Source organism: Zootoca vivipara, chromosome 7 (assembly GCF_963506605.1).
Source record: "Zootoca vivipara chromosome 7, rZooViv1.1, whole genome shotgun sequence".
NCBI classification, from domain to species: Eukaryota; Metazoa; Chordata; class Lepidosauria; order Squamata; family Lacertidae; genus Zootoca; species Zootoca vivipara.
The window spans coordinates 45,578,174-45,604,893 of NC_083282.1; the positions used below are offsets into that span (position 1 = coordinate 45,578,174).

Here is a 26,720-nt window from a genome sequence, read left to right on the forward strand (position 1 = left end):
GAGCCCTACTGTTGTTAGCTGGAGCCCTCGCACTGGCTTCCATTAGAGTTCTGGGTAAGTTGAATCTGGGTTAGTTAAATGGCAGAAGAATACATTAGACTGCATGCTGGGAGCTCATGACAAAGTGCCAACTTCATAGCACCCTATGGTCTGTAGGCGCCATAGGACATTACCTGCTAATGTCTTAAAATGAATGAAGCTTTATTTGTCTCATCCCAAAAAAATCAGGTCACAGAGTCAATTACAGAAAGTGAAGGTGATGTTCTCATGACCACTGGACCATGTCTCTTTCACTCTGGATACCAGAAGGTCCCAATACAAAGATACATGCTAAGGATTTTGAACCTGAGACAACTGAGATCCAAGAACCATGATCTCATTGAACAGTGTAGAGCTATAAGGATTTCCCTGAACTGTAGCACTCTGATTTTCCAAACAGCATAGATAGAATTTGAAACATTGTAAAGACCTGAAGAAAAACCTGAGAGGACCACACTAACAAGGCACTGCACTGTTGTTGTCCATGTCTTGGACAACATGTCCCAGCAGAGCATCCCATCCTGGCATTGACTCTGAGTGCCCCATCTCTGAGTTATCTCATGAAAGACTTCCTAGTAGGTTTGTGATCTACTGCTATGTTGGTGACCAATGTAAGAAGACATGGACCAATGTAGCCTTGGCTTGCACTTTTCTTTCTTAGGAGATGCGGGGGGGGGGGGGAGTATTGTACCTTTTTTTATTCTTTATCTAAATGAGGGCATCCTTGAAGAAACTGCCACTAAAAATTCCCAAACACACAGACACAGTAATAGATTTTATCATCACTTGCTACCAGCCCATCTCAACAGTGAGGTTTACAGAAATAAGAGAACTGAAATAAAATTCCTGCTCAGACCCAAACTTCGTTAAATGGCTCTGGACAAGTGATTCTTCTAAATCCTAGTTTACAATGTATAAAATGGGATAATATAATCTAGGGTGGCATCCAGCCTCCTGGGCACTCCAAAAATTGTTCCAGAGGGTCCCCCCAACCTTCTGGATCAAGGGGCTTTAGGGGTAGAGAGGAAAGCAAAGTCTCATTGTGCCAGCAGAGACCCAATAGCACTATGTTGGGTCTCACATCTAGCTTTTTGTGATTAAGAAGATAAACTCAACCATTTCTATAGCAAGCTGAACTTTATAATGTTTAATATCTGCAGCATTGTGTTGATAGTTAGCATTGTAGCCCAGCACTGGGTTGTTGCTTTATATAAATGAAATGCACAACCACAATTGTGAATAATATTATAAGCCATTCCTAATGCATCTGGCTCTCCCACAAAGCAGGCAGCAGAGGGCAATGGAGAACAGCAAAGAGATGCAATACAGAGGCAACAGTGTAACATCGGGTTTGGATATTTATCAGGTGAAATTGCAGTTATCCCAAGGCCCTGCTGCATAGAACTCAGTCCTTCAGCCATATGCTCATGTTACAGATACTGTTTCCACAGTGTGAAATGTGGTGTGTTAATTTGAAGACCCTGCTTTCCTTTGTCTCCCTGGGAGATAATCAGGTAAACTATAATAAAAACACACGTGAGCCATTTACCTTTTCATCCCCATGAGCTTGGAGGGTTTCAATTACCGGATTCTGGGATTTAGTGCTTAGGGCTTTTTGGTGTGTGCAAGATTTATTAGGAGGTTTAGTATCAGTGGAGAATTCATGCATTTACTCCCTAGAGCTGGGCTTCCGCTCAGAGCCCCTAAATCATGGCCCTAAAGATGGGCCACTGTCACTTACAGCATTAGCATCGTTAGTGCATTCAGAAGATGATTAACAACCATGCATGTGCCTGGTCTGGCCCTCCTGATTTGGGTGTGCTCCCTTCCCAGTGCCTCAAACCTCAAAGAGCAGGGGCAACAGTGCCAGGCTCAGAGACATCTCTTTGAAATGCTTTAGGATGCATAGTGTTTAATATTAAGCACCCTCAAAGCATACACTTCAGTGAGAGCCGCAGCCTAGGAAAACTTCTGAACTAAAGCAAGGGATGCATTTTGCAATTCTTTCCACCCATTTGTAAAAGGGTGTGGAAATGTTTGTAGTGGGAGGGTTACTGAAAAGGGGGGGGGGAAGAGTAGCATATCTGGGATAGCTGAGTCAGTAGAGCATGAGACTCTTAATTTCAGGGTCATGGGTTTGAGCCCCACATTGGACAAGAGATTTGCATTGCAGGGACTAGGCGACCCTTGTGGTCCCTTCCAACTCTACAGTTCTATGATTCTATTATTTTATAACCAGACCAACACTCCTGCCCCTAGTTGGGGCAGGAACTAGATGTGGATTATACGTTTGATGTGCACCCCCACCCACTTTCTGTCCTAGAGGCCCAAATTGAGGGGTGGAGGCAACTGCCCTGGGTGGCAGGTTAGGGTGGTAGCAAACAGTACCCTGCCCCTACCTTTCTCATACCTGCCACTGCCTGAAACAATACAGGATTTGTTCTATGCTCATGGGAAGGTGAGGAGAGGAAAAGCTAGCGAAGGAATGAGCAGTGGGCCGGAACTAGTGGGAGATAGCAGCAGCAGAAAGAGTAGTTCAGGATACAGTGCTCTGGGTGGGTGGTAGTCCTGTGCCATTTTCCTACTAAAATCACCCCCATTAGCTGATCAATCACTGATTCTTAATGTGATCCAAATGTGGAGAGGGAAAGTTTTCCCTTTTCTCCTCTGCTGCCATCCTGGGGAAAATACTTCATCTGTGTTGTTGGGATTTCCCCTCAAAATCAATACAAGATTCACAAAGGGGAAGGGGCCATAGCTCAGTGGGAGAGCATTTCTTTTGCAAGTAGACAGTACCAGGTTCAATCTCTCATATCTCCACGTAGAGTAGGGAGAGAACCATGGAGCTCTACTGCCAGTCTGTTCAGGCAATACTGAGCTAAGTGACAAAGTACTAATTATTTATTTGCTAAACTTTATCCAGGCTTCCTTCAAGGAAGCTTGGGTATGGCTTCCCTAGAAGTCTCCCACCTAAGTATTAGGTGCAAACTTGCTTAGCTTGGTTTAAAGGGTTGGAGGAAATCCACCCTGATCATTACTGTAAAAGACGTTAAGGTGCATCAAAGAATTAAGCACTGAAAAAGGCTGCCTGTATGACTTTTTCAGGACCTATGGCTTCCTCCCCCTGTTTCATTTGGGGTTGCAGGTTTACAGCCTGTTGTTCAGAATCAGGGAGAGGTGGGTGCCAGAGCAGACTTTTGCCTTCTATGGCAAAATTTGAAGATCTGGCACTGAACACAACTACATTTGGACCAGGGATCTTCACAGTGCTAGCAGGCAATGAAAGTCATCTCAGCACTACCGGTATGTGATAAACTCAGGTACAACAGAGATGTGTTCCCTTTTGCACTGACCTAAAGTAGCAACAGATTGAAAAAGCAATGCTTGTTAATGGGCATGAACAGACACATTTAAAAAGTGGGAAGCAGAGGTTTTGTCATAAACATTTTAGTTCCTCTTCACTCAACCCTGGAACATTTGTGTGAAAATCAAAATCCAGAAAAATTCACCACAATACAACTCAGGTCTAGTCCCACAACAATTTCAACATCTCCAGTTTTAATACCACAGTTCCTGGAAATGCATAAAACCTCTGTGTGTCGAGAAGGAGGGGGAAAGGCCATTTCTTAGGAATGTGCCAGTTCCAGCTAATTTGAGGAAGAGCAGGTCTGAGACACACACACACACACACACACACACACAGCTTTTATTCACTACCCAGTAGAGGGATATCTCACCTTCTTACTAATGCTTTTAGCACAGACACTCGGTACATTATGAAGACATAATATGGCACCACCTCACTCCTACACTCCTACTATTATTTATTATGTCTCTCTCTCTGGTGACAGCCTAAGGCACTGGACCTGAGATAGTGGATGAATTCTCAGACAGGAAGGAAATGAGGGAGGAAAGGAGGATGAAGCATAAGGTCCCTTGTTATAATCATATCAGCCACCATCAATGTGTTCCAGAATGTGGGTCTCCAAGTTAGATCTTTCCTTCTTCTCTCTGGAAATGTAGCTTTGGAACACAGACTGGACCTATAATAGGTGAACATGGTGGAGCCAAAGAGATAGCTCAGTCGGTAGAGCATGAGACTCTTAATGTCAGGGCCATGGGTTCAAGCCCCATGTTATGCAAAAGATTCCTGCATTATGGGATCAATAGATGACCCTTGTGGTCCCTTCCAACTCCACAATTCTATGATTCTATGACTTACACAGATAGAAGAATGTTAGAAGGAAGTTTCTAGCATATTCAGCAGCACACAAACACCAATGCATCATCAGGAAAAGCAGGTACTACGGTATTTCTTCCACAACACTCTTGCATTCATTGTAGGAAGCCAGCTATGTGGACTGAAAATCTTTGCCTGATTCCATACCACTCTGCATCAACAGTGCAGGCCACTAGCAGACTAAGCTCTGGATCAAGATAGTTGAGATGGAAAGCAAGGAAATGGTCCATCCGATCTGTGAAGATAGAACAGTGCAGATAAACACTAGGAAATTCGAATGATCTTCATGGCACCAATGGCCATAACGGATTGTTATTTCAGGAGTGGTCAGTCTCGTAGGCTGTGTCCTCAAGATAATGACTGCACATGTGCATATAGCCAACTTCAGTTTTTTAAAAAAAGGTCTGGAATCCTGTACACACTTACTAAGGAGCAAGTCCCACTGAATTCAGTAGGACTTACTTCTGAATAGACTGCACTCCAGACAACGGCACATGCTCTCCAAACCTATAGGCTCAAAGGTGGAAAGAAGCTGCAACAAGTATGAAACAAATTCTGATTGATTATGAACTCTGACTTCATTGTCCTTTTTGGCATTCTTGATTGTGATTCAGAACCAACAGTAAAGGCTGCTTCATTTATACTGAAATAAAAAACCTTCAACAGTGCAATCTTAACCCCTTGCTCAGCATCACTAGAAGGGGTTTGGATTAGGCAATGTTTTCTCACCATTCAGCTCAGCTGACTTGGAGGCCTCAGCTGTAATCACAGGCAGTAGGAAAGCTACTGCCTGAGGTGATCAGCAGAAGAACACAAAATGGAGCATCACAGGGGTCGAGTGGGGGAAGTATGGCGAGAGACAGATCCACAGGATCCATGACCAGTCTGTTTCCTGGAGAGGTGCACAATCTGCTGTTCCAGACTGTGGATAGTGCAGCAAAAACAAAACAAAAAACCCATCCTATCTTCTACCCTGGCTAGTAGGGCTGTAAATATGGGCTCGTGAACATGGTACTTATGCCACACATTGCCTTGTTATAGTTTGTTCTCCCCATCATGCTTAACTGTGTGTAAAACTGCAGCCCTATTTAGGTAATTTGCTTTTCTTTATTTTGTTTTAATTCTTTCACATCTCTCATTTTACATATGTAGACCTTCTGGTCTTCAGCAAAATAAAGAACACTATTTTGCTCTTATCAAAAATACTTTGTTTTTCAAAAAGTATAAACTTGGGACCTGTTGCGAATTTTATGATTTTGAAAACAGGAAATCCTGGTGGGCATGCGAAAATATTGCAATTTTACAAGCTAAAAAAAGAAAAAACATTTGTAAAACCTTTCTACTAATCCAAGATGGGGGAAATCCCAATAAATGTCAAGCTGGTCCATAAATTAACTTGCCGGAGGAATTATTCCGCCTTCTCCTTCAGCATGCAATGGTAAACCCAAGATCCCGCTTTGCTCCACACCTGGAGTTTTCTGGGGGATAGTAGTCCCTCCTCTGTGCCCTGGAGCAGACAGAATCTTAGACTGCTAATGAGCGCAGGCAGCCCCAATGCCTTTTGTCCTTTTTTCCAATACAGTGTTACTTACATTCTTTCTTTTTTAATTAAAACATCCCCGACTGATTTTACAAGCTGCTGCTTCTCTCCCAGTCTATCTCATATGCTTGAGTGCTAGTATTAATTATTAGATCCAATTTACTGTTTATACTCTGATGTTTTAACTAATTACCACTAATGGCAGACACCAGTGGGCAATCAACTTCATTTAGTTCCCACTGCAAACCACTCATTACCAGCACAGAGAGCAAAAGCAGGAGAAAGAGCGAGCAAGCCCACAAGAGCTCTCTCTCCCTCCCCCTCTCTCTCTCTCTCTCTCTCTCCCTCTCTCTCTCTCTCTCTCACACACACACACACACACACACACACAGAGAGAGAGAGAGAGAGAGAGAGGGAGAGGGAGAGAGGGAGAGGGGGGGTGGAAGAAGAAGGAACAGATGCTGCTACATTCATGGATGAGTTAAGAGCAGAGGGTGAGGGTGTTTGCTGGGATTTAATATTAAATTCCCCCATGGCAACATACTTTGGGGAAAATTTCAAAATCAGGTGAAGTCTCCCGGTGCCCATAAATGTATTTTAATTGGTTTATTGTGGTTAGCGGATTTTAGTAGAACTACAGTAGCCACAGGAAGCAGCCCCATCCCATCATGTGGCGATAAGTGTAGGCCTAGGCAGGGCAATCCAAGGCTGAAACTAAATGTGAAATCTGACTGCACCTTGAACAGAAGACCAGATGCTTCCCCCTCTGGGGAAAATATGTCAGTATGAAGGTCTGTTGATGTTCAGAGGCAAAGTAGTGATGGCTGAAGAATTTGATTTCTATGAATTCCACTGCAGTCTACACCTCTTTGACTAAGAATGAATAATGTAACTATATTTCAGATTTCATACCAAATTTTGCAATACCATTTTCAACTTATAAGCTGTACTAAAATATGTAAAATGTATATATTTTAAGATAAAATACATTTAGAAATGTGCACATTAAGATAAAATACACTATTCAGTTTTTATTATTTTTTATTATTGTATGTTTAGTTCAAAACCAACAACAATTTTCCCTAAGGGCCAGAGGCAAGCAGCTTTGCCCCCCCCCCAAAGTGCATGGCCAGGTTCCAAGGAAGGAAAACAAAGACCAAATGAACTAGTGGTAGGTGACATAGCTTGAACTACATCACCTACCACTACCGGTAGCTCATTTGAGTAAGAGCATTAGATAAGACTACATAATGCAACTTGAGTAACAAGGTGCTTGTACTGAGAAAAAAATTACACTGTGCCAAAGATCCACCTGGACTAAAGAGCAGTATTACCATCTATGGCATTGGAGCACAACAAGGATCACGTTAATAACTTCCTCTGCCTCAGACCTGCCATTGTGGTACACTGTGGACCATGTGCATACCGTACATCATTTCAGCATAAGAAACCTGCTGCTAACAGTAAGGATCTGAAATCCTCCTAAGTATCAGTCTCTACCCACCAACAGAGAGTGATTATTAGAATAGATGCACACGCTGGTCTATGTACCTGTAGAGATGAAGTGCTTGGATTTTAGTACTTGGGTGGAAGCCAACAAAGGGCTAAATAATGAAATAACTGGGATTAGGTCACACTGCCTTCATGCACCAAATTCAAATCAACATAAATAGGAATGTGGCTTTCCACCAAATCCTGAACTAGGTCTGGAATGATAGCATCAAAAGAACAACTAATAATCCAGACCATGAATTAGTGGACCAAAAGGAGGAAACTATAAGGCTTATGTTGACTGGCAGGCCAGATATTGTTGATACTTGCTCTACTTTCAACATGTAGTATAACCTGGCTGGGCAGGAAATAAGACACATTCATAGGCCTTGAAAAAATATTTATTAGTAGCAGACAGCAAATTCAAATGAGTTATCTTTCACTAGATGATAACTGAGTACTAGATCTAAAAATGGGTTCTGCAAAGACATGCCCTTAGAGAGATGTCAAGACTCTAATCAGCAATTTCTTAATTTCAAAAATAAAAACAAGCGAAAATTAGAAGCTGACCACAAATGACTGAAATTTCTTAGGGCATGAATATCTTAAGGACTAGTAAAAAGAGAAAAAAAAAGGTAAAAAAAGATAAAAATATCTTATTTTGGAACACATTCTTAAGGGTATGCAGGCTAAAGTGTGCTGATTAATGCAAAGTGAGCTTATGGGTAGTGGCAATTTTACACAACAAATGCAGTGATAAGCAAAAGTATTTGTCTGCACTGACAGTTATTTGAGTTACCTTAAGTTCCGTCTTCAAAAATATCCCCAATCCAATCCCTTACTGTATTCCAGAGTTTCTCACAGCCCACTCCATTCCACATGTTCTGGACTGAAACATTAAGGGGAAAGAAAGCATCTCCTGCCACATGGTAAGGAGAAGTCATCTATTGTTACAGGTGTGAAATGTGTATGTGTGTGTTGAAGTTCACACTGCATTCTTGCCAGGACCTTAAAGAAACACCATGTGTCTATCATGCAAAACGGTAACTGGCAGTCTAGATTCTGGGACCATATCTATGTTGATCACTCAGTCAGAATTCAAAGCACATGACAAAGGCATTGGAAGTGGGCCAGCACTTCCCAAGAGGGTATGGCACAAGCAGTTCTGCGTCCCTCTCCTTTTCTGATTTACTAAGATTAAACCAGATAACTCAACAGGCTTTGGAGAACTGAGTAGGGGAAAGGAACCTCTGTGGAGTTAACTGCCTCATGGGAAGATACATTATAACTGCTCACACATCTGCAAGGTAATTGATGTCAGCTCTTGCAGTGCAAAGGCTTAATCTGTCCCCCCAGACCCATCGGCCCTGATGCTGCAGATCCGGCACAGCTGGTTTTATGGACTGTCACCCCACGACCTTTACAAATCCCATCATTCCAATCAATACATCTCATTAGCGTTAGGTAAATGTATGGGGCGGGCTGGGAGGAAAAGTTGTAGGCAACAGGGCTTCTGACTGCCCTGTTGCCTGTTTGCTTTGAATCTTTTTTGCTAGCAATAAGGGATGGTTATTAAAACCAAACATGAACTGAACTTGCCATATCAGCGAGGCCAAGCCGTTAACCCACCAATGCTGTTAAAGTCATTTCTCCCTCTCCTTGGGAAAGAGTCATATGATTAACAATTTTCCATTGTGCTGGATAACTGAAACCATATCAAACCCTGCCAGATATGAGGAATATGACGCTAGGTATCCTGCAGGCCACAGCACCATTGCCTTGACTCATGGAGATTGTTTTACCACCAGCACCGCCTGAGATGGCAAGCAGAACTAGCAAAACAAACATAAAAATATGGAAAAGGGCCTAGATACCTATGTAATGGCCAGGTGGCTTATAGATTGTTGGCCATTTGCTCCACAAATTCTAGTCCAGTGAGAACAGTTTGTACCCAAGAGGGAACCTACTGACCAAGAGTTACACCCAGTGCTTACTGACATGCACCTCAAAATCTCATGGTCTTAAGTTGTCTGTCACATATGTGCTAGGATCAGTCAAGAGTATGATTATTTATGTCCAATTTGCTGCTCAGATGCACTTTTGGTCAGTAGCTTTGTTTTTTTTTCCTCCCTGCATGGTCTTCATAGTGAAAAATGCATTCATTTAACCATTTTCAAGAGAGCAGGGCACACACCTTAAAGCATGAGTATTAAGATATAAATGTCAATAAAATAAAAGTTTCTTCAAAGTGTCTTTGACTAAGCATAGGTGTTTCATGTGATAATGATTTGGAAACAAAAAACCAAAGAACCCCCTCTGTTTTTGAAGTCTCATAATTCTCCCATCAATATCAGGCAACTGGAGCTGGCTATAAAATCTTTAAACAGCTATATGCTTTCAGCATAAAAAGAAAAGTATAGCCCACATTGTGACTCCTTTCATGCACCTCTTCTCCCATACCTTTGGCTAATTAAACAATCTATGGCATTTTAAACTGGGGGGGGGTACTGTGTTCTTGTTATTGTGGTATGCATTATTGTGTTTTTATATTGTAAACCACCCTGTGATCCTCAGATGAAGGGTGGTATAGATATTTAGTAAATAAATAAAAATATTAATGATAAAGCACCTGATGCTAACACATAACAAGATATACAACACTGTTTGAACACCACAAGCTGACTTCAGTGGCCAACCACTTTTGGTTCAGCCTGGCTGCACATGCCTTTAATATAGTACTTCCATAGAAGCAATTCCGTTTCTGGGAGCAAGTTTCAGTGCTCAAATACCAATCTAATCGTATTGATCACTGTTTCAAAATTTAACTTCCTTCTGGATACAGTGAACAAGCTACCTTGGGGATCCACATCAAACACCTGTGTGTAAATGAGTTAGATATTTCAGAAACTTTATAAGACACACTGGGCATCAAGAGCTCAGGTTGTTTTGTTTAGGAGTCTGCGTGCTTGGCTATATTCCATACCGGCCATGTAGCTAAGGTAATATTTTCAGTTGAAAATATTATCTTCCTGGATGCAATTTCTTGCCCTGGCCTTGTAAATAAAGATTGGGGTGAGTGGAAATGTTGTCCCCTACCAAGCTGGTCATTGAATGCAGAAACTTGCTTTTACTTGCTTGTTGGCATTTAAGAGTCCTAACCTTGGCTCTGTGCTTAACATTTAGCAATTGGATAAGAAGAAATGCAAGATGCTTTTGTGCAGAGCTGAGATATTTCTAGGATTCAAATATAAATCAGTTCATACATAGGTAAGTAACATTTCAAATACAATAAGAGAAGCCGAATAGCTTATCCTCATGTGTAGGCTGGATGCATTTGTACCTGCTTTAGCTTTGCTGCTGGCTGCTTCCTCCTCCTCTACCATCTTGTTTGTGTGGACACTCTCCAGGGCTCTCAAATTGTTGACAAGCATGGATCACTGCAGTGGCAGCAAAACCATTTAAAGTGCTAAGCCGCCCTGGGCTTTAGCGAGATGGCTGTACGGCAAAGGCTCTTAGCATAACACCTGCCACAAGGCAGAGACAAGGGAAAATGAATAAATCCAGCAGCCAGCCAATTTTGCTCAGGCTGACACACTTCTCCTCCTGGAATTAGATGAACAGCTCCCCAGGCGCCTTGCCCCACAAGCTCACCCGCCATCCTGCATCTTCCACCAATGCAAGACTATGCTATCACACTCAGATCTCTGGCTTCAGGGGAGCAAGCTTAAACCAAAGTTTGAAGGAAATCCAGTAGAGGAAACAGAATGTGACCCAGTGGCTAAGAGCTAATCCTGAATGCTTTCCAGCCCAAAGTAATGTAATTAGATTATCTCAAGCTTGTTGCTATTCAACCTTTTTATTAATGGCTTGGATAAAAGAGTAGTGTACACTTATCAAAGTTGCAGGTGACACAAAGCTGGAAGGGACCATGAACACTTTGGAAGGAAATTCAAAACCCTCTTGATAAATTGAGAGTACTGGACACGTAATATTAAATTCCAATAAAATGATAACACAGGCCAAAAACCTCAAATACAAAAATAGGAAAATAAATGGCTAAAGTGTGCATGTACACGAAAGCTCATACCAATGACAAACTTAGTTGGTCTCTAAGGTGCTACTAGAAGGATTTTATTATTTTGTTTTTGGATAAATAGTAGCAATAGAGAGGGGTTTGCTGTATGATAAAATAAGCATGAGTCATGTTGACCAAAATAAGGTGGGAACTGAGATAATAAAACAGTTTGGGTTTTGGCTACCTGGAGGAGTATATCCTCAACATGTCCCTTCCTGTGTTTTAATATAATTTGGGAAAACCCTGTTTCAAGTGTCCCTGCTGTCTGATAGCAGACAGCTATAAGATTTAAGTTCTTCTCAGGTGTGGCACCCCAAACTTGCTCAGGGAATTTCTCTCTTCACCTTTTCCAGTGTGCACCCCCCCCCCCAAAGACAAGAGTCAAATAGGACTGATGTTTAACTCGTGAACCCTGAATTAAAATCATTTGTTATTGTTTTTCAATTCCTACTTTTAAGGTTGCATTAGTGGTATTAACAACTATGTTTTATGATAAGTATTTTGTTTTATTGTCTGTAGTTTTTATGATGGTCCCATTGTGAGCCACTTCACTTTGGCCAAAAAGAGGGATATCACAAATCTAAAGATAAAGAAAAACTAGTCAATGCACTTGTATGCAGCCCTGCTAGCCATCATCTGTGTTCAGTCAAATATATAATATATATGTTTTAGAAGTACTCTGTTCAGTCTTGAGGACCAGAATTGGGGGCACAATATCACATGCATGAAATTGCCCCCATGCTGGTGCCTCTGTTCCCCTATGGAAAAAAATATTAACTGCATGCCACTGGTAAGTATGTATAGGACTACAACCTAAAAAGATAAACTCTTCCTACAACTAATTTGCACCTGTCATGCTGACATTCATCCTGGCCACCTTTCCACCCCAACTCTATTACAACATAGACAGGGGAGCAGGAGGAACTGAATCTGCATCACTGCACTATATACAGTACCTGTTCACCACACCCGCCACCCTGTTTTCTCCAGCTAATTGATTTCTGCAGAAATTAAATCTGTTCCTATTACAATCCAATTTTAAGGCTCTTTCCCCCCTTTATTTGGCACACTGCACTATATTGACATGTCTTGATGCATGGGTTATTTTTGAAGTAGCAAAAGACTGAGTTTGCAATTGCAAGAAGAGGAAGAATGAGCATTCAGGAAACATGAATAGACTGTTCTAAAATGCTTACATGAATTACTCAATGCAATCCAGCTAATCTTAGGGAAGGGCTGTAATTCAGGTGCTTTGCATGCAGAAGGTCCAAGGTTCACTCCAGGTAGGCAGGTAGAGACCCTTGCCTGAAACCTTCTCAAACTCCACCCAACTCTAAAGAGAAACAGGCTGATATTATAGTAGAGATAGACAGGCTCTGATTGCAGGAGAGAGGGGAGGAAGTGTAGCCATGTCTGCAATCTACAGGTAACTTTGGGATCCCAATAAGGCATTGTTAATAGCAAAGACGATTATAACATGCAAGGGTCCTATGCTGGGAAATGCATATACTGCACTGAAAGATAACTGCAACATTGCTAGATGAAGAGCTGCAATATGATTTCAGTTGCTGCTGGCTACAGTTTCAATGGGAACTTTATGAAACACCTGGAACTGGAATTTACCTGGAAGCAGCAAATGCTGCAAAACCCATCTCTTAATGCAGATGCACTGGTGAAGATACCGTAGTTCCCAAATCCCCCAAAATAATTCTTTCTGAATGCAAGCTGCCTCTCCATTCAGATACCCACAAGGCCTTGGCAACAGAAGTATTTGAAGGCTGCCCCAAAGAAAAGTGGGGAGATACTGCCAACTAGTTCACAGAGCATTGTAGCAGGGTGAAGTATTGCTTTGACTCTACTTCTATCCAGGCAGTCTTCTCCACTATGACAGCTGCATCCTCTGAAGGGTCTGCAGGCTGGTAGTGGTCAAAAGAACAGTGCATGTGCCTAAGTGTGCCAGCGGTCTCAAGGAGCTTGGTGTATAACACCTTGAGTCCCTCATCCCTTTCCAACAGTGACCCTGTGATGCCTTCCCTATCCCAAAAGTGCAAAGTGGGGTACTCACCAATTTCTCAGCCTGAAATACCAGATACTGAAAACCTACCTGTTAAAGAGTTTATAGTTTGAAAAACTTCTGTTAAACACACAAAAACAGAACAGCCTCATCCATAATTTATGGATTGCTGCAGGATTAGGTGAAAAAATATGCCCACAGGATTGCTAGGACCCAAACCACAAGTTTAATGCCATCAAGTTAACAACAAGGCCAGATATTCAGTCACTTGACACTTTATTACATCAGTTAGAATTGTTAGGATTCAACTCCAATTGCAGCATATCTTGCCATGTTGTGGACAGTTCTGCCTCTCCTCCCCTAGTGTGGGTGGACAACACATTGCCTGAATGTACATGTCCATTTGTGCCAAGAGGGCTTCCCCGGGAAAGTTCATATATATAATCTCCACCAACACTGCCATGTTAGATTAGGGAGAGACACATGAGGCCTCCCACCCCTTTGTCTCTCCACATTATAATCCTCTTCCAAAAGGGCTGTTTGAAATTGCCTCTTTTGCCTCCCAGGAAGTTTTTCTGAGGTTACATAGAAAATGTGCAAAGCCTTGTGTCTCCACCCTGCTGCCAAGTTCCCCTTGATGTTGTCCCTTAAAAAATAAGTCCTGGAATCCATATAGGCAAAGTTTTACTTTGCAATTCCAATTCCTTCACATCAAAATGGATAGAGACTTGTACATTGGCTCCCAGTACATTTCTGAGCACAATTCAAACTGTTGGTGCTGACCTTTAAAGTCCTAAACAGCCTTGGCCCAGTATACCTGAAGGACTGTCTCCACCCCCATCATTCAGCCCGGACACTGAGGTCCAGCTCCGAGGGCCTTTTGGCTGTTCCCTCCCTGCAAGAAGTGAACCAGGCAGAGGGCCTTCTCGGTAGTGGCGCCCACCCTGTCTGACTTTTAGAAGACATCTGAAGGCAGCCCTGTTTAGGGAAGTTTTTAATGTTTGATGTTTTATTGTGTTTTTAATTCTGTTGGGAGCTGCCCAGAGTAGCTGGGGAAACCCAGCCAGATGGGCGGGGTATAAATAATAAATTTTTATTAGGGGAGGCACTTATATTGGCTAAAATGTCCAGCCAGCTGGTCTTGCCAACTAGTGTGAAAAGTAGAAAATGGTCCTCTGTTGTAATAGCCCGATCCCATTATATTTGGTATACATTTTATATATTTTTCTGGATATTGGGCAAGAATAGCTCCTACTTTCAATGGTCAGGTGAGGAATGAAAGATGGCTACTTAAAGAACTCAGGAAGCTACAGCGCTGTACCAATTTGAGTATCTTAAAACACGTGAGCAAAGGTGAATAAATTCTATGGAGATGCCAACACACAGATGCCAACAGTGTTTCCTTCTTCCTTACCATCATAATCACTGATCAGTACAAGGAACACAAAACATCCAGGGCAGGAGATGCTCCCAAACAATCAGAGTTTGTGTGTGGGCAGAGAAAGGCAGCTCTGTGCTGTCTAGGACATTTGGGGTGAATCCAGAGCTTGTACGCTGGTGTCAGCTGCAGAGGGGTGCCAGAAGCTGCTGGTGCAGGGCTAGCCTCCCACTCATAGCCCTAGCACAGCATGTCACTATTTTTATTTATTAAACTCAATGCAGCCTGTTTCTTTGCATTTGCTGGTTTCTGCTCTGCTGACCTGCCTCATGTTCCTATGCTCATGTCATCTGTCAGCATCAGCAGCCCCAATCAATCCCAGGGCTTGGAAGTCTTGCTCCCAGGATCAGGGGGCACACAAAATATGGCATGCCATCACTCTCTCACCCAGCCTGGCACTTCCCAAGCAGGTCTGGCGGGAGAGTCAGCCAAGAATGTCATCTGAAGAGCCCTAGGATCTAGCAAGGAGGCAAGGCTTCGCCCAAGGGGTCAGGCTCAGATCAGATATGCTGCAGGACCAGGGAAAACAGATGCATAATCAGTCAGGATTGAGGCCAGGGGTTAGGGAGCTAAATAAGAACCAGGAAGGGAAAAGATATCTGACAGCCCATGCCAGGTAGTTGTTACCATTAATTGGTATTAAACAGCTGTCAGTGGGAGATGAGCAGCAACTGTCCAGTCAAGATCACTTTAGTTATGACATGATCAATAAGAGGTGCTATGATGGATCTTGAGGAATACATGGGCCCTCCAGCTCTAAAGTCTTCCTGACAGCATTTTTAAAACTGAGTGTGTGTGAAACAAATGTAACTAATAACTAAAATAAAGGTTTCTGACAATTTAAAGTGAATTAAAACACACAGGACAGGTATGTTGTACAGGCCTTCCTAGAATGTACCACTTCCTCCAGTTCCCCAATCTTCAAAGGCTAGCACCCCAACAGCTAACATGTCATATTTAGTTTAGGCATTTTGTAGGCTAGATGCAATTCTATCCAATGTTGCCAAAGGACAGTTCCATTTCCCCCTTCCCTTATCTAATAACCTTCTTATCAGAATAACCTTGGTTTTGGTTTACCATAGTTGGATTAAACAGTTGCATGGCTATTGGGTGCAATACTGAGGCAAATGGCTAAAACTTTGTGGGGTGTCATTTGACTCTATGTAGACACCGTTCACTTTTTTCTATTTCTGAATTTATACCTCAAACAGCTTTGACTTCAGAAAAAAAGCAGTTTACCTTCTGGACATGGAGACTGGCCAACAAGAGCCTTAGGTAACCATGCTCATAGGCAGAGGGGCCTACTTCCGCAGAAGATTGAGAGGAGGCCAATGGAGAACAGTGGTGTTGCGACAGTGGGAGGAGCCGAGTGTGGCAGCAGTGCAGCTTCAATGGCTGGCGGCTCCTCTTCTCTTGTGCTTGGCCTCTTGCTGCTGCTGCCGCTGCTGCCGCTACCAACCAAATGTTGCTTCCCCTGTCTTTCCCTTATGCAGCAGCAGGAGGAGGAGGCCAAGCACAAGAGAGGAGGAGTTCTGCAAAATACTTACAAAATCTCTGCCTTTTTCCTAGCATACCAATCTCTTCCAGGAGGCACAGAAGAGTCACTGGATCAGCTCCAGCACAGCCTCCTGGCTCCCTCTTCCCTCTGATGTCCTGATCCAATAACTGAAACATCTGCTTCACCTCTTCAATCAATACTCACTTCTTAATAGTCTTGACTATCCACAAAAAAACCGGTGACATTAAATGTTAATTATATCTATTTGGATTCGAAAATTTTTTATGGCTTGAGTTAATTATACCCGGAGTCATAAAAAGGTTTCAGAGGAAAAGAGGCTGCTGCCTTTCTAGGCCAAAAGGCAAGCAATACAAAAAGAAGGGGGAAAAAGAAACATTTCTCTTGGCAGACATCTTACAGTGGTGCTAGGGGTATTAAGACATACCCAGGCACCAGGGACGCCTCTGGTACAACCTGATAAAATGAATGGCAAAACTGGAACACTTGCAAAGCCCCATACAAATATTTCACCTCACACTGTCATGCACAAGGAAGACATTATCAGAGACACAGAGCAGCAGCTGCTCCATCCTTCTTCCCTCTTCCTGGCAATGTCTAGTACAGTCTTCCCCAATCTGATGCCCTTTAGATGTTTTAGACTACAACTGTGCTGTCTGTAGCTGATGGGAGCTGAAGTCCAAAACACATGGATGTCATCAGGTTGGGGAAAGCTGGTCTAATGTAACACATTATGTAACTCAAAGTGATTGAGTTGTGCATGTCCCCATTCCTACATTATATTATTGGCTGTCAGGGAGACAGAGTGGGGAAACAGGCAACATGATGACACCATGTAAAAAGTTAGGTTGTACTAGATGTTACCAAGAAGTGGGGAGAGTTACTGATAGGCAGCAGTTCTGGGCTTCTCGTAGCGTCTTTAGTTCCAGCCCTGTTGCCAGATATTTAATGCTGCTGCTGCTCTACTTGTGCAACAACAAATTCCCTTCTCCTCCTCTCCCCTGCAGTCCCCTATGCACCCTCAAAATCTGCTCCAGAGGGTTGGAAGACCCTCCAAAGCACATTTGGGGATGGGGGAACTGAAGGAGAGGAAGGGGAAATCCCAGTGCATGAGCAGAACTCCATACCTGCAGTGTTGGATACAACTCCCTGTGAATGTTGAAGGTGGCTGTTGTTTGAACCATGATGTTGCGCTGGTATTCCAGACTGCCTTGCGCCACACCACCAATGCCACAAGTTGTGACACCACAGTAACAGTCACCATGTGTTTGTTAAGACACTGACTCATAGAAATTAACTTTGATGACAAAAGAATCAATCCTGTTCTTCTTAAATAAGACAGTCTCACATAATGGATCATATTTTACGATAAAGCAATCAGTCCTAAAGTTCTTCATAGGGCATGCATCAAAGTCCACAGTGATTCTTCAAGAGGGAAGCCTGATCTAAAGGCTTAACATGCTGAGTAATGAAGGCAGCTTCTATTAAATGGAAGCCAGTTTCAAGCTAAATAAAGTAAACTTTTCTTCTTCAGCTGGATATGTTTAACAGTCTTCATCTTTCATCCTTTTTCCTCTTCTCTGTACTTACTCCAATTTCCCATAAACGTCCAATCAACAAACAATGCCCTCACACAACTCACTAATCACCTATGGATTTCTTTCTACTGTGCTGCATAACACTATCATGAGCAGTCCTGCAGGAAAGCACAGTTTGGTGTCACCTCTTAAATGTGTGGCTGTAAATTTCTGTTATTTTTCTCAGTCTCACAACATGCCTGTGTCTCCCATATTCCCTACAATGCTTCTCAACATTAAATGAATGTAGAAATGGGCAAACCTGGGAATGTAAACTATCCTAAGAGGCAAGGAACAAGCACCCCTTGTCAGGTTTCCATTACTTGAAAAAACATTCAGGTGAGGATAAAATATGTGTACAATATTAACAACAACAACAACAACATCATGAGAATAAGTCCTTTGTAGGAACCAAAGATACTGTAGTGGTTAAGTGGACATCACTGTATAAGCAATTGCATAGGACCTACTTGCCCTCAAGTTATTCTTTTGCTCAAGCTCACCCTGTCCTTGGTCCCCAAAGTGAATCCCAGACATGTCACAATTTTTTAAACATTCACAGGTACAGCTTTTCTACTTCAAATCCAACTGGGTGATTCCCATGTTATAAAACCTCTACGCTTTGAGGCCTTATATACCATACACAGAGTTTGTGGCACTGCCTGTGTGTTATGTGTATTTGCCTGTAAAGAAGAATAAATGTTTGTTGTGCTGGAAAAGGCACCTGTATACAGGCCCAAACTCAAGGTTATCCAAGAAGAGTTGTTACAAATCAGCTCTCTCACACTACTGATCTCGCTCCTCAGTCCACTGGAAAGCTCTCTGTCCCAGGGCTGGACTGGGCAGCAGCAGGTAGCAATGTCAGGGCGAGGCCTGCCCTAAAGCCTCTGGGCCTCTAATTTACTGCTTTCCTCTTACCATAAAACTGAAAGGGGAAGGTGCCGCCTTTAATCGCTGCCTCCAGGGCCCCTCCTGGAACCACACAGCAACTGAGCAAAGGCTACGAGTTAATGCGTCTTCCGACACCTCTGCCTGATTCATGGGCCTGGCCTTGAGCAATAAACCGCTCAACCTCCTCAGCTGGGCAGCAGGATTTACAGCCCACAGGGGCTGGCACTCACATACAAAGACTTGCACACCGACCCACGAACACAATGTAACCACGCTGTGAGAGCAAACATATGTGCACAGTCATGAAGCAAGAAGTAGCCATATCACACTACAGAGAACAATATAATTCAGATGCCCACCATACACACCATTACACATATACACAACTATGGAGAGAAACCTCTCCAGTCACATGAACAAACACATTTATGTATCCAAGGAACACACATGCAGGAGCTATCAGGCAATTCAGGGGTGAACATGCAAATGTATACAAATATTAACACAAAACACTTCAGATCAGGATACATCAGTACACTGCCATACATAATCCAACCATTCTACAAATGGGTTACTGTGGGAACCCCATAAACTGTTGGGAATCTGGATAAATACGCAGTGGAAGTGTGGATATTGCTCACAGTACCAGTCACCACACAGAAGCAGAGCCTGTGTTGAGCATTCTACTACTGTGCCTTACCTCTTCCATTGTTGGGGCCCAAGAATTGATGTCTCCATCCACCTTGCAAGATCTCCATTCCTTGTCTTGTCATGCCAGTGTATTTATTCCAGTTTATTAACTTTATTTATTTATACTCAACTTTTATATGATAAATCACACTTAAGCCACTGAAAAGTATATCTTTGCCTATGTTTGTATCTGTAAATACATCATAGGGGAATTTATTAAGTGCATACCATATAATGCAATGTGCCAATGAGACTAAGACATGAAAAGAGATAGCCTACACGATGTCCTTTTTGTGCTTGGCAGACAAAGCAAGGGTGACCTCTCCCAAAAGGATCCAAAAGAGAAGTGAAGGAGAGACCAGAAGTGAAAGCTGCAACCTAGGAATATCAGTCTAAGATCAAATGTAAAGTCAACACAGGCAAAGAGCAGGGAGACAGTGGGGGAATTTGGGGGTTCACTTCTGTATCTGTTTTAACACCATGCAAACCCCTCTCAGCAAGCTGAGTTGCACCCCAGAGTTCCAACATCCTCCAGAGGCTGGACTATACCCCATCATCCCTGATCATTGGAGGGTACCATTTTGGCTACTTGTGGGATACATCATATATGTACAGTGTACATAAAGTGTACACTGGGTTGCAATCCTAGGTTTGTCATAATGCAGTATGTAGAATATCTCCACCAAAATAGAATACTGTACACCAACATTTTTCCTTCAGCATTCCACAAATATTCCATTCTGCAATAATTGCTCCTTGCAAAGCAAAATCATGCTTGGAATTAACACTTATGGAACAGGAATTTCAGGTTTGATTTTAACTTATAGTCAGGATGCTGATAGGAAAACTGAAAATATGCAAAAAGTGCCAGTGCCAGCTCAAAATTCCAAAGAGTTCTTTAGGGAATTCTTTGTGATAAGGGCTTAGAGTTCAACACTTGCTCTTTGCAAACATTCCTGATAGCTGGGGTCCCAACCCCTCGTCCACATAGATTAAATGACATAAATAAGAGACATTTGGGGGAAAAACCAATTGTGTCTGATTTGCACTTATTCTGGTCAAATAATTCCACTTCTGTATTGCAGAAAATGAGTGTGTTATGCACACATCTATCCATATACACTGCTAGCTCTTGTTCACAAGGCGGGAGTTTTGCAAAAGTCTTGGACATTATCCATGTCTTCCTTTGCATCAAATTTATGCACTTTTGTGCACACTAAACAATAGAGAGGGAAAACATTGTTATCTTGGAAGCAGAGTTCAGGAAAAAGCTACTGGTCTTTTGGACTCGGCAAGCCCCATTCAGTAGCCTTGCTTGTCATCTAGAATTTATCAGTCCAACTTAGATCTGCCATAATGTGCTGTATAACTAGTGCATAAACAAACTTCAGCATGATAAATGCCTTGCTTTGAAGCCATAAAGTTATTAGCTAGCGGCTGTTAGCTACCGCTGAGCACAGGGCACAGTTCTTCCATTAACCCCTGACTGCCCACCCCTGTGCTCATAAATCCATCAAACATGGAGGCAGATTTTTATGTCTCAAGGCAAGGGGAGCCCCACAGATATTCCAATGCACCAATGGGTAGGACCAAGACCAATGCCATATCTGGATGCTTATTAGTGGCCTTTTTTTAACCAAGGAGAAAACAGTGGTGTCAAATTAGGCCCAGTGGAAGTTTTGGGGTTCTACTTATTATAATTAAGCAGAAAGCAAGGGTTCTTTATGTGCTTTGGACATTTTATCATGTTCAAAGCTCTTGATTGGCATACATTATCCTGCTGTAGACAACAACCTTGTAATGTTCAATGCTATCATCATTACTATATTGGAGACGGGTTGGTACAGAAAATGGGGGGCAGGGGGGAATCACTTGGCTAATGCATTAAGTCAGTTTAAGGGGAAAGTGAGATTTGAACTGGAGATTTTCTGATTAGTCACCCACAGCACAGCCCTAACCATATCTACTCAGAAGTAAGTCATATTGAATTCATTGGCATCTGCTCCCAGACAAGTGGGTTAGAATGGCAACCCCAGTCTCTTAGCCACTATACCACCCCAGATCTCACTTGTTGTAATGGTAGGCTGTTGTGGTCCTGTCTAACCAAGACAGCTCTTTGACCATTTTGACTGACATCTGCAGCCTTGCAAAATAGATTCCTGTATGTGTTCTATAATGTTTTGTTGCAGTAAAAAAAATTAAATTAAGATTGATCTGTCAAAGCTGATCTGTTGTAGGTTAACTGGGGGCCAAGAGCTGAACCAAGGAGTAAGAGCTGAGGAACACCTAAACGAAAGAGAGCCAGAAAGAGCTTGCTACTCAAGTAATGCGCAAGCCAAGCAGGAAGACTCTGAGAGCCCTTCTTAGGACAAAATGGCCAGCCTTGATGGATTGGGCCAGTCTAAATCCTAAGAATACTTTGCCATGTAGATGTTAAAAGCTGCAGTTCTGATAGCTCACCACATGGGGCAGCCATGCACAGAATCAAAGGTTTGTGGTGTTTGCAACTCCAGGCAAGCATACTGTTTTTTTTTGGGGGGGGGGTTCAGACTTTGAGGCATGCAAAATAAGGGCTCTTTGCCAGCCTTGAAACAGCAGAGTTGACATGGTGATTTTGGGCATGAAAGTTAGAACTTTTCACATACATTTCTATAATGTGGCATGCTAATTAGACTCACCTCTGACTTTTGTGTGAAAGAGAATCAGCTGAGTCTTGATCCAAGTCTCCCTATGACTTGAATGGTCACATTTCAGAGCAGAACAACACATTATGGAAGAACAAAAGTCTGCTTCTGAAAATGGCAGCCCTGTGTCGACTCTTGTTTCCACAATGTGTAATGCAACTTTGCTCATGTCCCAGTGTTCTACCAGTGGCCGAAGCGTGTGGAACTGGGACAGGAAAATGCAGCATAATGATATCAGGAGGACACAGGATAAGCTGTACCAGATGTTAAGGCGGAGAGGAGACCTGAACAAATAGCTACTGTTTTCAGTAATGAGCCCTTGTCTTTTGGAACCTCTAAGTTCCATCCTTTGTCATTTCAGTATCTCCTGTCAGTACTGAAAAATCCACACTCCAGGGAATTTGCAGAGACAATTGTTTCAGTAGCTGGAGCTTAAGTATACTGAACTTATTTTGTTGCAGTGCTCCATTTCTCCTCCAAGGAAGACCCAGTCAACTAGTTGACCAGGAGACCAGAACCAAGCTGTGCAGGCTATAACATAGAACCATGAGTCCTGGGCTTTCAGTCTTATGGCTAACGAGTTCAATCAAGTGCCTTTGCCTCAGATTTTCATTTCTCTTATTAGGAACATCCCTTCTTCTGAGGTCAATGAAATTCAGTGAGACTGGTGATCTATCCAAGCGGTTCTCATGACATTCTGGGGGCCACATTTATGACTGTAGTAGGGCAATCATCTTATTTCCGTAGAGTCAAAATACTGTTGTTTTGAAAATGTGGTGTTCCTGGGCATACTTCCAAAGAGGTTAATTCAAGCAGAAACCATTTCATAAAAGAAGGCTGCATGTTTTACCAGAACTCCCATAATATTATATTGATACTATACATTGTGTAATGACAGGGGAGATACAAAATAGGTGGCGGTCATGCTTTGTACTAGGATCAATGTCAACTGGCAAAAGAGCTGGAAAGCTCTTTGTTGCTGAAGAACTTGAAAGCCAGCATGAATTTTCACCAATACAATCTGGTTCTGTAAAAGGTATATTACTACATTATCTCTTGTTATCTGGAAATAAGACAGTAATTTATCATGCCAAATATCAAATGTACATAGATATATGTATACAAAATAATAAGAGACAATAGCAGCAGGATATTAACTCCCCAACTTTTCAAACCCATCAGGAGCTCCTGAGTCTATTTTTTCTCCTTTTTGCTGCTGAAGCAATAAAAAAGGAAAAACCAACATACAAATGATCTTGTTTATGGCGGCTAAATAAGCTGCATGTGCTTAATCCGTTAGAGTTTAATGAATTTATGACTTGCTTTGGAATTTGACAAGGGCCATAAAAGAGTAATTAACATTTATCAGTGTGTTTGCTACGCCTGCACACGCCCTCCTCCCCTTGGCCCCTCTTGCAGCGACAGTGTCGGGCACCGTGGGGGGATATAAAAGTGATCAATTAATTTTTAATAATCTCAGGGAAAGATTGTAGAGTTGCAGTATGAACTCTGGGAGTGTCAATAAATGTGCCAAAGGTCGGTTGCTCTCCTTTCCATATGCTTTCCAGTAAAGGTTGTTTGGAGGGGGGTGGGGTGGAAGACATACAAAACACTGCCATAGGAACCAGGTTGTTGAGCCATCTGAGCAGCCACACTCCAAACAGGTTTACCTATTAGTCTAGTGTGCACACACTAATTTCAACCTGAACAATATGGGGGTGGAATTTCCAAAGATGTCCTAAAGTATGGGAGAAGACCATCAAATAGATTCTGGTTTCAATGGCTTTCATTGTAAAATGCAAATGAAATGAAGCCCCCCTCCCTACTTCAAACAAGGCTGACAATGCTTAGTGAAGGATGGGCTTATAAATTTAATCAATGGATCAATCATATTTCACATGTTCATGTAGAAATTGTGTTTTCCAAATAGGTTACACACAATGTAGGACTTAAGCTACACGCAGGCACCTCCAAACTCGGCCTTCCAGATGTTTTGGGACTACAACTCCCATCATCCCTAGCTAACAGGACCAGTGGTCAGGGATGATGGGAACTGTAGTCCCAAAATATCTGAAGGGCTGAGTTTGGGGATGCCTAGCTACAGTCTTAAGCCCTGGCCAGCAGTAGCATCACATTTTGTAGGTTCTATGGTAGAATTAAAATTATGTATGGTCTAATGCCCAACAGAAGCCTAATACAAACAGTCATGAATTAACATGGTATAAGCATAATACACACAGCCATGAGTTAAGATAACTGCAAAGCAGTTGCAAATCTTCAGTAGCATCTGTTGACAGTCATTATTTAGATGTTTAGAAAGTTTGTAGGAATTTTAGTTGGTTTCAGTCTCTTTTATTGTGGTATTAACCTGTATATTGCAATTTTTAAAGTGATTATTGTATTGTTTCTCTTTTTTGTAAACCACTTGGATATTTTCCCTGCTATTCAGCCGTATATAAATTTTATGAATTAAATAGATAAAAATAAACTGTCTAATCCAGGATAAATTATTTGTCTGACCCACCCAGGCAATGGCTGGTTTGCAGGTAACAGTAAACAATGGTTTAGGAACTGTGGCATGGATGAGCCATAGCAAGCCCAAGCAAAGCATTCAGGTTGTGCACCCCCTTCTTCTCCTACCACCTCATGGCTGGGAGGAGGATTTCTACTGGCATAAATTTCTGTTTCAAATAATCTCATTTTAGCATCATGTGCAAACCAGGAATCCTGGTTTCAAATGAATACTGGTTCATTGTTAAACAAAACAACTTCAAACCAGACATTCCCCCCTTCTGTTGGAGGAGAGAACTGTGTAAATTACACCTAACCTGGCCTGCTGCCTCAGGCACAGTGGAGGATGATATACAGTCATACAGTTGAAGTAAGATCAGCTGCGTCCAGCTGGTTTCTGTATGTGGAAGAGGAGGAGGCACCATCTTGTCCTTTGCTTTAGGAAGCAAAATGCCTTGGGCCAGTCCTGATAACTGTGGTTTGAATACCAAGATTCCTGCTTCACATGTAGCATTAAAATGAGATTATTTGAAACTGAAAGTAATATTGGCAGAAGTCCTCCCAGCTGCGTGAGAGGAGGAGAGGGCAGGGCTTTGATCGGACTTGCCGACATGGCGTTGAACCTTCCATAACAATAATACAGTATACCCCACCTACCACCCTGAACACAGTTTGCAAGTAGTTCCCACCCACAATTTTCAGCCCTACCCACATCTCTGTTTTGTATAATAACATTTTCCTTAAAACATGCCTACACAAATTACGATTAACTGCCCCTGATGAGACAATGCTCAGTTTATTCCCAGCAATTTTTAGAAGTTAGAAGTTAGAGCAGTGAGGGCCGGGAAGCCAGGATTCCTAGGTGCTATTCTCAGCCAAGCACCAGAAAACACCTTTATTAAAAATAAATGTTCTCTTTTCTTACCTGAAAAAATGTGACATGTTTGATAATGCTAACAGCACAGTTATCCCCAGGACTATTATCATCCACCCAAACTATTCTTCTATTCATTTTCTGAACCACCCCACAACAGTAATAAAAGAAGGGAAGGAACACTTACAGAGAGGGAAAGTTAACGCCATGCGCTGGCTGGCCCCTGCAGACGCTGGCGGCCCTCCTTGGCTGTCGCTTCTATCTGGCAATCAATTGACAAGAAATTGAGATTATGAAATATGACAATGAGCATCACAAAGGATGACAATCAATCAATTGACTCCTACAACTGAGCAAGTGACATTTAACAGCAGAGATTTTCCAAACTCGGCAAGCATCATGGGATTAAGCATCTGAAGCTTCTGCTTCAAGTGCTGGGGTCTTACAAACAAAGCACAAAAGGAACATTTGTGAATAGACCATTTCTCAAAAGCCCCCAACAACTAACAGCTTCCCATAAGGTATCATCCATCAGAAAATTTGCCTTGAAGGCTAGATAAACTGTAGAAAGAATATTCAACTCATATATACTTTGCACTTCAAAAACCTGTTAAAGAAAGTTATATGCTCTTTGAGTAGGCATCACATTTTAATGTACAGACAGCATGAAGCAGAAAAACCACCCTTTCCCCAAGTAACTAGCCGCTCTTTTAAAAGTCAGCTACCATCTCTCTTAAAATATTGGCACTTTTTACAACTGAGACATGATCAATTTTTAACTCCAGAACTCTGTTTTGTGTTTGTTACTCAGTGCCCTTTAATGACTACACTTTCTCCATTCAACAGATAACTGCCCAAAGGAATAGATCTGGAAGGAATGTGTGACCTGAGGTGTAGGTGAACCTAGGAAATGGGCACAAGGGCAAGCATGTGGATAAGGTAAAAAATGCCAAAGATTGTGTGGTGTTCACATCTCAAGCTGCTTTCCTTGCTGGGTCACAGAACTGCAATCCATCCTGACCCTCTGCTCCTAAGGGCAACTAGTGGATCTGCTACCAAGAGGAGACATAATCAGCGCCTGCACAGCCTGTTGCATAACAAACTAGGGTCCCATTTCCTGTCCCCTGGAACCGTTAAAAC

General features: G+C 42.4%; 1 protein-coding gene across 6 annotated transcripts in view; it reads right to left on the minus strand.

Moving 5' to 3' along the window:
• RNF220 (ring finger protein 220) overlaps positions 1–26,720 on the minus strand; it is a 318,359-nt gene that overhangs the window by 179,825 nt on the left and 111,814 nt on the right. For 3 of the 6 annotated variants that reach the window (XM_035121690.2, XM_035121686.2, XM_035121688.2), the window contains exon 3: positions 25,768–25,842. The exons of the other annotated variants lie outside the window; for them this stretch is intronic. In XM_035121690.2, the coding sequence (XP_034977581.1) occupies positions 25,768–25,842 (75 nt within the window). The remainder of the gene's footprint in view (positions 1–25,767; positions 25,843–26,720) is intronic. 6 annotated transcript variants of the gene reach the window in all.